Source organism: Kockiozyma suomiensis (assembly GCF_038497685.1).
Source record: "Kockiozyma suomiensis strain NRRL Y-17356 unplaced genomic scaffold V2V93scaffold_10, whole genome shotgun sequence".
NCBI lineage: Eukaryota > Fungi > Ascomycota > Lipomycetes > Lipomycetales > Lipomycetaceae > Kockiozyma > Kockiozyma suomiensis.
In genome coordinates, this window is record NW_027117673.1 from 298,487 (window position 1) to 311,280 (window position 12,794).

The 12,794-nt window shown below is 46.4% G+C and overlaps 6 protein-coding genes across 6 annotated transcripts; 3 read left to right on the forward strand and 3 right to left on the reverse strand.

The window, feature by feature from the left end:
* The first annotated feature begins 69 nt into the window (after positions 1-69).
* V2V93DRAFT_39462 (uncharacterized protein) lies at positions 70-2,056 on the forward strand. The gene is made up of 2 exons (XM_066912508.1): positions 70-544; positions 601-2,056. The coding sequence occupies exons 1-2, from the start codon at positions 516-518 to the stop codon at positions 1,688-1,690; spliced, it is 1,119 nt and encodes a 372-aa protein (XP_066764699.1). The 5' UTR covers positions 70-515; the 3' UTR covers positions 1,691-2,056.
* Positions 1,824-3,169, reverse strand: V2V93DRAFT_372530 (uncharacterized protein). Its single transcript, XM_066910761.1, has 2 exons — positions 2,466-3,169; positions 1,824-2,410 (listed from the first exon to the last, which is right to left on the reverse strand). Exons 1-2 carry the CDS (start codon positions 3,025-3,027, stop codon positions 1,950-1,952), a joined length of 1,023 nt encoding a protein of 340 aa, XP_066764700.1. The 5' UTR covers positions 3,028-3,169; the 3' UTR covers positions 1,824-1,949.
* On the forward strand, positions 3,161-5,624 carry V2V93DRAFT_348276 (uncharacterized protein). Its single transcript, XM_066907922.1, has 2 exons — positions 3,161-3,710; positions 3,771-5,624. The coding sequence occupies exons 1-2, from the start codon at positions 3,239-3,241 to the stop codon at positions 5,570-5,572; spliced, it is 2,274 nt and encodes a 757-aa protein (XP_066764701.1). The 5' UTR covers positions 3,161-3,238; the 3' UTR covers positions 5,573-5,624.
* A 129-nt stretch (positions 5,625-5,753) lies between these two features.
* V2V93DRAFT_391943 (rab-GTPase-TBC domain-containing protein) lies at positions 5,754-7,666 on the reverse strand (the record flags this gene model as incomplete). Its single annotated transcript, XM_066912454.1, has 3 exons — positions 5,754-5,822; positions 5,880-7,431; positions 7,452-7,666. The coding sequence occupies 3 exons, from the start codon at positions 7,664-7,666 to the stop codon at positions 5,754-5,756; spliced, it is 1,836 nt and encodes a 611-aa protein (XP_066764702.1).
* Positions 7,667-8,717: 1,051 nt separating this feature from the next.
* V2V93DRAFT_372535 (dihydrouridine synthase-domain-containing protein) lies at positions 8,718-10,269 on the forward strand. The gene is made up of 2 exons (XM_066910762.1): positions 8,718-9,284; positions 9,337-10,269. Exons 1-2 carry the CDS (start codon positions 8,846-8,848, stop codon positions 10,176-10,178), a joined length of 1,281 nt encoding a protein of 426 aa, XP_066764703.1. The 5' UTR covers positions 8,718-8,845; the 3' UTR covers positions 10,179-10,269.
* Positions 10,161-12,704, reverse strand: V2V93DRAFT_387422 (Cullin family-domain-containing protein). The gene is made up of 2 exons (XM_066912301.1): positions 12,114-12,704; positions 10,161-12,058 (listed from the first exon to the last, which is right to left on the reverse strand). The coding sequence occupies exons 1-2, from the start codon at positions 12,677-12,679 to the stop codon at positions 10,270-10,272; spliced, it is 2,355 nt and encodes a 784-aa protein (XP_066764704.1). The 5' UTR covers positions 12,680-12,704; the 3' UTR covers positions 10,161-10,269.
* Between the last annotated feature and the right edge of the window lie 90 nt (positions 12,705-12,794).

The window sequence follows — 12,794 nt, forward strand, 5'->3', positions numbered from 1 at the left end:
TTGATGACTACATCTCGATTATTCATGATCAGCAATATCATATCTACTAATTGGTACGTTTGAAATTGAAAACCTAGTTCTCAAGTTAGCATTATAGCAAGGAAACTGGAACCAATCTGCAAAAAGAGGATTAGTCAGGCTAGGGTCTGTAGCTTATTTCCAGATATGGCAAGTCAGCAACATGTTCATGCATTCTCAATGAACTCACTCCTTCAGCGTGCGATGCCATAGATCCACCCACTCGTTAGTTAAAATCTACTACAGTCTCTTATTAAAGAGCAGCACTTGTCACATTCTTTTATCTATAGAATGGAACTGTCTGATAATTGTAAGACCAGGACGTGGACAAGTACGAGCCCCTGAAGGATTTATCGCTAAGCGATTCCGGCGACCCCTGAATTGAAATTTGGCATCTCATCCCTTCCCTCCCTTCTTGATCCACCTCTCTCGTCCGTCTATTCTTTCTGTTCGTGACTCCTTTGCGAATTGATTCTCTGCCTCACGGACACCTGAAAATGGCCTCTACCTTTGTTGAACCCGAGACGTAAGTATTCAAACCAAGTATCTTTAGTTTTAACTCGCTAATTGAGCCTTTGATAGCTCCGAGGCACTTGACTTTTCCCACCACTTGGACGAGATTTTTGGTCTTTCTAATGTCTCCACTGACACTTCTTCAGCTGGACTCCCCTTGTCTCTATCATCCGCCAGCATCATTGGACAAAAACAGCAGGAATTGACGCAACTCGAAGCACGATTGCGCGACACAGATCAGCGACTTCAACAGCGCAAGCAGGAGTACCGCAAGTCTCAGATGATATCGGCGGCTAGAATGATGAATTACAATCTGAATGTGTCTAGTAAACTTGAAGAGGTCGGTGAAAACACAGATGCCGATGACAGACAGGAAATATCAACAACAGTGCCAGCGACGACAACCACTTCTACTTCAGTACCAGCAGAGATGAAGGGAGTAAACGAACGTTCGCCACGGAGCAGTTCGTTGCCGACCAATGGCAATGGCAATAGCAACACATATGCACCCGCGCGAACACCTCAAACTGGACTTTCCCAGCAGACGATAGAAGAGGCCTCACCCCCACCATCTCTGCATAACCAAAAACTGCGTCCATCGTCAGGAACAGATCAACATCCTCAATCGCCTGTCTCTAGCGCAGGAAGTCACTCACGGACAGAATCTACACGCAGTAACAGCAGTACAACTGCACCTGACAGCGTATCGTCGCGTAAGACTAGTACCGGGAACACAGCTGTCGCCGCCTTAAAGGGATTTGGATGGAAGAAACACAAGCAATCAGAGTCGGACACAAGTGGCACATACCCCGACGGTAATCAGACATCACTCAATACACCACCTGAAAGCCCGATTGCCGGCTCACGGAAAATCTCGTATGGCCGAAAATTGCGTAATATGAGCTCAGGATCGACTTCCGAGACGGTCTCTCAGATGGTGGCCGAGGGTATAAAGACTGTGCCAAACAGTAGCAAGCATTTTACTGATAGCGGCACCCAGAATTGCCGCATTACTTCAACCGACTATACTATGCAAGAAAATGAGTTTGGTGGTCCACTATACGCAAATGAGGATTCCGAGAAAGACTCGACGCGGAAAGTGAGCTTGGGTAAGACTGTCAACTGGATGAAGCGTGGACGTATCACTAGCAAGAACTAGAAGGTACTGCAGCAAGATAATGGTCACTGGCATTTGCTTATGGTCCGGTTTTGAACGCTATATTATCAAAGTCGTGTTTTGCCTATATGCTGTGTTTGGTTGGTTTGCGTTTGATATGGAGTACTTTGTCAATGTATAGGTAAAATGTATATTTAGTTGATCAAACGGAAAATGCAAGATTTGGTCTATACACCAAAAACCTCCGTCAAATCAACAGTCAAGTAATATTTACAAAGGGATAATTGTTGCAATTAGTTTATCAACTTTTAGGAGCAGGCAGTTGCAAAGGCTGCGAAGGAGCAGGTAAAGCCTTTTGAAATTCGCGGACAACGATTGCACACTTAACTTCTCGGCAAAGATCCTTACGCTTGCTAAGCGGTAAATTTGCAAGAAAATCCAAGCCTGCGCTGCGCTCGATGGCGTCGACCGGAACGTAAAAGCTTTTAAGATCGGTTTCGTTAGGAATGACGTCGTTGGGCAAGATGAACGCACCAACGGCGACTTCGTCCGAGGCAGGGCTTTTGCGCGGCGATTCCGCGACAATGAGCTTGTAGAAGTGGGTCGGTACCGCGATATTGGGAGGATTGCCAATGACTTCATAGGTGACTCTAAATTTGCCGTCGGGATGGCGCTTGGGGAGGTATAGAGGCCCGGTGACGATACGAACAGAGTTGTAGGATTGAGTGAGGCGACGGCAGAAGTCCTCAAAGTGAGCCCAGTCTTGGACGATGTCAGAAGAATATACAATAAGAGTCAAAAACCTCAAAGCGCTTACAGTCACGGTTGAATCCCTCACCTACTTGAGGAGCCATATTTGTTAGGTAAAAAGTCTCATCCATGGCCGCCTGCGAGAACTTTGCGTTGGCTGCGGGAGCCATGTGTCCTCTGTCATAACCACTGCGGAAGTAATCCGCCAGTCTTCCACGAAATTTGAGAGGAATAGCCTCATTTTCCATAAATACGGATTTCTTACGATCAACAGTTCCATTGCGAACCAAGCTCTCGGGGGTGATATGCTCGATAACGTATGCAGGATTTCTCATGCGTCGGTCAAAAGCAGAGATGTACTCCTGTCTAAAATCGAAGTCGATATGAGGCCCCGGATGACCGTACTTGAAGAACTGCCCGGGATTAACAATTTTGCTTGAAGTAGAGTCAACTGAGGCGATAGATGACGGCGGAGTCGACGGAGTAATAGAAAAGCTGTCCGACAAGGAACGGTTTGAGGGATCCATCGTGGTCGAGTCGGTTGGCTTTTTGCCGCCAAATCCCATGAAGGACGACGAAATTGTGCTCGAGCCCAAGAGCGCAACCGCAGCAGACTCAATCCAGCCCATCTTTTCCTTTGCTGCTGCTTCTTTCGTAGATATATGTGTTCAGTGGGCTGAAATGCTTTGATTCTGGACCTTGCCCTTGCCGTAGTATGTTCACTAATTATTTTAGAGTTTAAACCTCCCAAGCCAGGGACTGCTTCACGACCTTCAGCGGCCTTCAGCATTTTTCTTGCATCCATCGCATCGTTAGCATTTCCAATCCATAGGAACAGAAATGGCAACACCTGTTCCGGATCCAGAAGCAGCTGCAGCTGCGGGTCTTATTCAGGAGTTTCCTCCTGCAAAGCTATACCCACTTATCGAACTCCCTGTTCCGCAATTCATTACGCCTGCCGCAGACTACCGCGCTGGGATACCGATCGTACTCGACCTCGGCACAAGGCAAACGCGTGCTGGATTTGCCACAGACTCGGCTCCGCGATTTGAATTTCCTACGCAGATTGCTCGGTATAGAGATCGCAAGATCTTGAGAACTTTTACGCTTATTGGCAGTGACGCAAATCTTGATGCGAATACGCGACAGGCGGCAAAATCACCGTTTGACGGAGCGCTTGTGGCGAATTGGGAATACCTTGAAACAATTATGGACTATGTGTTTGTTAAAATGGGCGTTTCGAGTCAGGGACGGATTGACAATCCGATTGTTATGAGCGAAATGCTCGCTGCTCCTCTGGCGCAGCACAAACGTATGTTTCTTGTCTGGTCTTCACCTGACTATAGACTTATTGACTGACAATATCATATAGACATGCAAGAACTACTTTTTGAAACATTCTCAGTCCCGTCAGCAACATTCGGTATTGACGCCCTATTCTCATATCACTATAACAACGGCAGCAACGGCCTCGTGATCTCCTCAGGTCACGAAACAACACACGTCATCCCCGTCGTCGACGGCCGTGGCATTCTCAATCAATCTAAACGTCTAAACTGGGGTGGCCACCAAGCATCTAGCTTCTTGCTTAATCTATTGCAGTTAAAGTATCCTCATACACCCGCCAAGATCACACCCTGGCAAGCCGAGATGCTCGTGCGTGAACACTGCTATACTGCTCCCGTATCATATGGCGACGAAGTCGAGCATTACCTTGATCGCGACGACGGTTTTGACGAACGCAATCACATTATCCAGGCGCCATTTACAGAGGTTATAGCTCCAGTAAAGTCGGAAGAAGAACTTGCAAAGATTGCCGAACGACGGAAAGAATCGGGACGTAAGTTACAGGAACAGGCTGCAAAAATAAGGCTGGAAAAGTTACAGCAAAAAGAGCAGGAGCTTGAATACTATCGCCATATCGAGAACAAATCTGACCAGGTCTCGGCAAAAGAATTCAAGCGTCTACTCGATGCCGAGGGTCTGAGCGACGAGAACGAACTGACGAAAATTATAAAAAACCTTGACAAGTCGATTCGCAGGTCGCGCAAGCAAGACTTGGGCGACGGTGAGGAGGAGTCTGATGCAGAGGAAATGACATTCCCATTGCTTGATATACCGGACGATCAGCTTGATTCGGAACAAATAAAGCAAAAGCGCCACCAGCGTTTATTAAAAAGCAATTACGATGCGCGGATGCGTGCAAAAGCAGAAAAAGAGCGAGAACAAGAAAAAAAAGAGGAAGAAGAACGCAAAGATGAAGAATGGCGAGAGCGCGACTTGCAAGGATGGATCAAAGACCGTCGCGATCAGCGCGCGTCAATAATGAATCGCATGAAAGAAAAGCAGCGATTGAAAGCAGACTTGAACAACCGCCGATCGCTGGCTTCGCAAATGCGCATGAAGAGCATCGCAAATCTCGCATCTGACTCACCTAACGCGGGCACTACGACGCCAACCGGAGCCAATAGCGCCGGAAGCGCACGTAAACGACGGCGAGAGGACGGTGAGGATGATGGATTTGGAGTTGATGATAGCGACTGGGCTGTATACCGGGATATTGCAAACGCGTCGGATACGGAAGAAGATGACGAGATGGCGGAGAGTATTCGCAAGATTGAGGAGCAGTTAATGGTTTATGATCCAAATTTTAGTCTTGACACGTCACTCGAGGCGCAGAACAATTGGATGAATTCCTTAGTTCATGCTTTTCTACGCGGGAGTCGTCCATTTGATCCGAGCAGTCGGGCAGAGGCACATCAGTTGCACTTGAATGTGGAGCGCGTGCGAGTACCAGAAGTGCTGTTCCAGCCGTCAATCGCGGGAATAGACCAAGCTGGCATTGTTGAACTTGCTTCTGATGTATTATCACGACGATTATCAAAGAATGACTCAGCTAAAGTGTGCAAGGACGTGTTTCTTACGGGTGGATATAGCTTGCTAGAAGGTTTGGATGAACGTATGAGACATGAATTGCGAGCTGCATTACCTGTTGATACAGAGCTTGGAATTAGACGGGCCGAGGATGCGATTTTGGATGCATGGAAAGGAATGCGGAAGTGGGTTAATGAGGAAGAGAATCTAAAGAATCATATGCTGACGCGCGAAGAGTACCTTGAGTATGGGCCAGAGTATATGAAAGAGCACAAAATGAGCAATAAGGCGCTTGTATAGATATGTATGATAAAATATGAGTATATCCGTAATATGGACTCTTTGAAAACAATTTAAGATCTGTCTTACAACGACGAAAAACAAAGCCGCAAAACTAAGCAAAATGAGGATGCGCAAAAGTTACGTAACAAGAAATCACACTGGAAATTCAGCTGTTTTTAATTGCTACCTTATGTCTACTCTACTCGCCTTCTAACACCTTGCGAATATCATGCCATCTCCGATTAAGAGACTCGTGCTGCTCATTAACCTATTTAAAAGAAGTTAGCAACTGATCTTCTTGTAAAAATTGCTTAGAAGTACTTACCGAAGCAAATTGAACTTTGGTGTCTGCAAGTTGGGACTCGGTCGAAGCAAGTTGGTCTTCCAATGTACGATTCATATCCATGACTTCAAGATTCCGTTTCATAAGTTCATCCATTTCGCCCTTCAACTTTGCCTCTACTTCAGCTTGTACAGTTGCAGGTAAAGTCTCAAGCTGAGTACTTAACTCTTCATTTTTCTTTATCAGTTCAGCGTTTTCGGTCTTGAGATCTGAGTTTTCGTCCTTCAGTTTCTCAATCTCCACCTTTCCTTGCACCATCTCGTTGGCTACTTCAATGTGCTCAACGTTAAGAGTGGCAAGACTAGCTTCAAGGCGCTTGATTTGTAATGTAAGCTGTCCATTAACAGTTCGCAGATGCTCGATTTCCTCCGCACGCTCCCTCTCTGCTCGATGAATTTCTTCATACTCATGCTCATATTTCTTGAGTGTCTCAGGTAAAATTTTAATCGCATATGCATCCGCAACGAGATCATTAACTCGATAAAATGAGTCATCCGTACTACCATTGCTACTCCTGGTAGCCGATCTGAATAGCGATGACGGACGCCGACTGTGATTACTATCAAGTTTCTTTGCCTCAGCGTCGACATAAATGTCAAACAATCCATCCTTGAGAAACGTGACTAGGGCATCAAACTCCAACTGCACAATTGCTTCTTCATTTTTGCGTATAAGAGCGACGCCAAATCGTAGAATCGCCTCAAGACCTTCAGCTACTACTATATCGAATATGCGAAGAACGATCGCGAGAGGGAATTTATAGGCAAACATCGTTAGGAACCATTGACTTGCGTACATGGAAGAAAGAACACCTTGACGGGCAAGGTGACGGTGAACTGCTGGAAGTGTATCTTCGATTACGCGATCAAATTGGTAGAGATGGAGATGTAGACCCGGCATCTCAGGCAAATACATCTCGCGTATGTTGTAAGATTTCATAAGATCGGCGAGCAGACAGAACGCTTCCTGCTCTTTCATGACGAGAATCAAAGGAACCGCAATGAAAGCCATTCCCTGGATGTACCCTACTTCGGGATCCCAGAGACTATACGCTTTAATGACATTAAACAGTGCATCCTGATCAGTAGATTTGGCAAAGCTCGTCCGCGACAAATCTCTTCTAATACCCTTATCATGTGGACTTGACTCTGTGAGCAAAGAAGTATAAACCTCCTCAAGAATTAGAGACTTAGATGCCGCCATGAGCTGCCAAATAGTGCCACGAAGTGGCGGCGGAAGTCCATTCTGTACCGCACGCGATAGCTCGACCGGATGTGTTCTCGCCAGATTGGGATAATCCGCGACGACCATAGTCCAAAATTCCCAATCAATAGCCGCGAGATCATCATCTGATTCAACTGATGCCTTTGAAGAGCGTAATTTCTCAAAATCCTCTTTTAATTTCTGTGCGCCGGCAAGATGCGCCTCTTTCTCAGACTGATCTTTGCTCTGCAAGTCTTCGCGAGTCGCATCAACTCGACTGAGAAGAAGCTCATAATTTGGCACCGCGGCCGCAGACACGGCAGAAGTCGCACTACTGACGGATGACTGCACGGTCTGTCGTGAGCTGGCTTTGCCGTGGCGCGGAGGCAATGGCGGCGGCGTTCCTTCTTCTGATACAGGAAGCGGTTTATCGTTTGATTTCGTTTTAGTAAGCCAGGCAAAGGGCTTCTTTTTCCTAGCCGGAAGAGGTGGCGCTGCGGCCGCAGCGGCAACAGCCGCATCGTCGGCAGCTGTAGTAGGAGAGACGGCACCGTCGGTAACAGCATCATCGGCTAGATTAACATCATCCAAGGTCTCATCAGCGGTAATAGGCACAGGCTCAAGCTCAGCAAGTGATTCAGGCGCAGACTTGACTTCCTCAGCTACTGTCGTTGCATCAGTGTCTGCATCAGTATGCGGCGTATCAGGGGCGGATTCAGGTTCGAGCTCGGTCGCGGCGGATTCTTGAATAATTGCTGCCAATTCGTCGGTAACAGGGGGAGAATTACCAGATTCACTGGTGAGCGCATACGGATTATCGGTGTCGAGATTGATGCTTTCTTTTTTAATCTCTGGCACATCATCGTCAAGCGCGATATGCTCAGTTGGCTCCTCAGTAGATTCCTCAGTGGACACTTCAGCCGTCTCTACTGTTGTATTCTCAGTTGTATCCTCTGTGACAACTGGATCAGACTCTTCAGCATCTGTAGAAGTCTCAGCAACCTCAGGCGTCAATGCAGTTAGATCGCGTTCCGACCGCGGAGAGATGACAGGTTCGTCCGCCGCGTCTTCGAATTCTGCATTATCGGCATTCTACAGCAAATAATCAATTAACCATTCACAAACACCACAATAAAAGCAAGAGTAAAAGCAAGTTATATATATCATTATGACTGCTATCATCCAATGGAAAGAAGAAAGGGAAAAGCAAAAGAGGAGATAGCTTACGTCGATTTCGGCAACCACAGGCTCGTCGATATCAGGCACGACTGAGGCAATGTCCGTCGACGCTGGCTCGGCCATGACAAGATTAAATAATAAAAAAGATACAGAAATATAAAGAAGGAAGAAATAGTTTGACTGACTAAAAAAAGCAACAAGACGATGGAGAGATAGTTCTTGTAAAAAAAGGGACTTGTGCGGCAGCGCAGGCGCGCAAAGGCGACGCAAGGGATTTAATGACCCAAAACTCAAAATTTTGAACTTCGGCGTGCGGCTCGCTTACCTTTTAAGGGATTTGTATGAATAGGGATTTTTATACGTTTCGGGTTAGGGCCTATTTGGAGAGAAAAGCGTTTTTCTTTTGCCGTCGAGTTTGATTTTTTTAGACTATTTGTACTTAAACATAGGTGGGTTTTCATAGAGATTAGGAAGATATAGTTACATAATATCAGTAGTGGTGAGGCGGCTACTGATATTGATCTGCAACAACAGTGTTTTCCCGCTGTCTCTGCGCATTTGTAGCAATGTCGGCAACTACAACAGCAACAGCAGCAGCCACAACAATGAAACTAAGCGGTCGAGCTTTTTACGAGTCAATTGGTAGCCCCAAAAAGATCATTGCACCAATGGTAGATCAGTCTGAATTAGCGTGGCGAATACTTTCGCGGAAACATGGGGCGGATTTATGTTATACGCCTATGCTTCACGCGAGATTATTTGCTGAATCAGAGAAATATCGCGAGCAGAATTTTTTATTTGATAAAGATGGACAAGAGAAGAGTGATAGACCTTTAGTAGTACAATTTTGCGCGAATGAGCCAGAGATTCTGTTGAAGGCTGCGCGATTTGTAGAAAATGATTGTGACGCCGTGGATTTGAATCTTGGGTGTCCCCAGGGTATCGCCAGACGTGGAAAGTATGGCTCGTTCCTGATGGAAGACTGGGATTTGATTTATAAACTGAGTATGATATCTTCTTTTTTTTCTGTCGGCAGATACCCGACTAACTTCTATAGTAAACACTCTACACGTCAATCTCTCGATCCCGGTTACGGCGAAAATCCGAATCTTCCCCGATAAACAAAAAACTCTAGATTACGCGCGAATGGTTCTTTCAGCCGGTGCCCAAATCCTTACAGTACACGGTCGCACTCGAGAAATGAAAGGCCAAAAGACAGGTCTCGCAGATTGGCAAATGATTCGATTTCTTCGCGATAGTTTACCTCCCGAGACCGTCATTTTTGCAAATGGAAATATTTTGTATCAAGAGGATATCGCACGATGTCTGGAAATAACTGGTGCAGACGCAGTTATGGCAGCTGAAGGAAACCTTTACAATCCCGCAATTTTTGCAAAACCAATAAATTATTCAACCTCTGTCCCGCCACCAACCGGCATCGATGAGCTGTTCCCGCGCGTCGACGTCCTCCTGCGTGAATATTTTGCTCTTATCAGAGACACTCCAGGTGAAGCTACACGTGTCGCTGCCAAGTCGCATTTATTTAGATTACTGCGACCATTTTTGGCAGTACATACGGATGTTCGAGCTACAATTGCGAAAATTAACCGAAGTACGACGATTGAAGACTACGAAAACATTACGATTGAAGTTGAGAAAATAGTTGCAAACATATTAGCGGATGAGGAGAATCAACTCAAAGATATAGTCGTGCGCTCAGAACAGCCAATAGATGATTCTGGTGCAGTATATAAAGATATTCCTTATTGGAGAGCACAGCCGTATTTCAGACCAGTTAGTGGGCAGATTTTGTATGGTGGAAAGCGAAAAGGAGATGACGAGCATGAAAAGGAGTCGGATCAAAAGCAGAAGAAGGATAAACAGGAATCTAGTGCATAGGAGAAAGTGGTATTATTATAATTTATATTTCTGGTGTTAAACGAAAGACACATATGTTATGTATAGACACAAAGTACTCAGATATAAACTACTACGATAGATAAACATAAGTGTCTGCTCCCTGCCTCTCCATATAATCCTTATTAATCAGCTTCTCAATATTCTTCTTTATGTCCGCCAAATCCAGCGTTCCACGCTCTTTTGTCATCTCAATAGTCTGCCGCACAAGTTCAACATGCTTGACAGTCTTGTGCGTCTTCATTATTCGCACTATGACACCTTGGATTTCGTACTCACGATCTCGCTTGACCATCTCGTGAACTTGCTTATTTTCCTCGGGTGTCTCGCGTAGCTGTACTTGGTTGATGCGCAATCGGTAAGCTTTATCTTCAAACTTGAGATTAATTGTGAACCGGTCGCCTGGATTGACGTCTTTGCCCCGAGGTTCTTTTGTCAGTACGCGCAGCTTACCGCACGCAAGGGATTGGAGTGTACGCGTAAGATCAGCATCGTCCAAGTTCGTGGCTTTCTTGATTTGCTCGTAAGTGAGGCTTTCGTTTGTAACATCGTTAAAGAGTAAGAGAACGACGGTCTGGAAAAGACTCATACTAAGTTCCTTTTTTCCGCGCGGGAAACTGGCTCGTACGACACAGTGGCCTAGTACATGACGCCAAGAGATCTTGCGACCACTTTGCTTGGACAAATAGAATGCTTCAAAGTTTTCCAAAGCAGAAGACATCTCACGAGGAAGGGCGAGTGCAGTATCAGGATACGATGGCCAGAACGCTTGCGAGAGCGCGTTGACGTAAAGATCGATACCAGCTTCACGCGCGGCAGCAGAGTATTTACTGTTTTTAAAAGAGGCCATGAAATCTTTTGAGATCTCTGTGTCCTTAAACATTCCTTCAAGTTTCTGCGTAAAAGAATTACCGCACTCGTCTTTAAGCAACGTCAGCATACTGCGCTCGGCATCGTCGCTGGCTGAACGATTAAGTAGTAGTCGTTTGGCAAGGTCGCGCTTGTAAAACGCCTCAAAAACATCTTTACCCTGGATAAATCGGAAGAGAACAAGTACGCTCGCCATGCGCGCCTCAAGCTCAGCGTCGTCCATCTGCTTATTTCCAGCGCGCAGCAGCTCATCAATGTACTTTGCAATCATTTCGGCAGGTACGTTGTGTCGCTTGTTGATAAAAAGAGCAAAGCTCTCACGCATTGCATTGCTGAGATTATCGTCGCCGGAAAAGGCAGAGTCGATGATGACGTCAAGTTTGCGCTTGAAACCAAGTAGAGAGCTTACCATTGACGCGTCATTCGCAGGATCAATGACGAGCCCAAGACCTTCGCGCTTGATGTACTCTGCAAAAGCAGCGACAAGTAGTTTATCTTGCGAAAGTTGTGAAAAGAGAGTGTACATGTTCGACAGACTGGTAATATCCTCGGCATCAAGCAGCGCATCAAAGCCGCGAGAAACTAGCGTCTTGGCGCGAGACTGAATCATTTCGGCCTTTACGACAGCTTTGACAGACGCAATAGTGTTCGAGCGAGTTGAATGATTAAGCAGGAACTGAGTGGCCTGCTCTGACTCAAAGGCAAGAGAATCAAGTGTAAGGTTGAGGTACTCGGGTATTGGCATTGAATCTGCATTGGCATCGGCAAGTTTACGATAGTGCAGGCGCGTTGCTTCGACAAATTGTGGATGGAATATAGTTCGATAGACGTCCAGTGTGGAGATCATTTCAACAGCAGAAGAAATCGCGTGTGAGTCCGCGAGGGTGTGCGAGCGATTGCGCTCAAAGTAGAGCATTAGGCTGGCCATGAGCTGCGAGCCAATGACTTCATTTTCGATAATCAGCTTGCAGAACATTTGCAGGCCGGTGTCGCTGTTTTCTGTAAGCAATAAATCAAGCAAAAAACACGAAAAAAGAGAGTGCATACACGATTGATAAATCAGCTGAGGAGGACAAGAGATAGCTGCGATCGAGGTAAAAAAACATGTGCTGAACAATTTTGAGCTGAGCAGTCCACTTTCCCCAGACATCGACTATGCGATCAGCCATGTCATTATCAGTACTTGGTGTGGATGCAAGAGCGGTTGCTGCGGGCAGCAGAGAATTTTTGACAAAGTCAACAGAGATATGATGCGCCATGCGCATCTTCAGGTTCTCCCACAGACTGCGAGCTTTGTCGACACGACAAAGGTTCTCTACGCCGCGATAAAGAGCCTCGAAGGAGGCATCAGGCGATTGATCCGAAAACACATTGTTGAGAGCTAGATTTAGTGACTTCCAAGTGGAATTGAAGTATGAATCGGAGAGCGCGTCGGGGCTGGCAACGCTGGAGCTGTTGGAGGACGGGGTGAGAGTGAGCCTGCGGGCGCCGCCGGATCCAAGGAGCTGTTTCTGGCGCTTCGGCCGCTGAGCGGCCGCAAGACGCGACGACTTCGTCAAAGTGGCCGAGTCTAGAGAAAGAGGCAGGCCGCGGGAAGGGAAGTTGGAGAGCATTGGCGGGAGTGTGTAGGGTGGATGTCAGAGATGGATATCAGAGACTGGGAGCATCAGATGAGATTGGGAGCACTTTAGAGTTATCTGTTTATGTAAGCCACTATAATCTATAAGC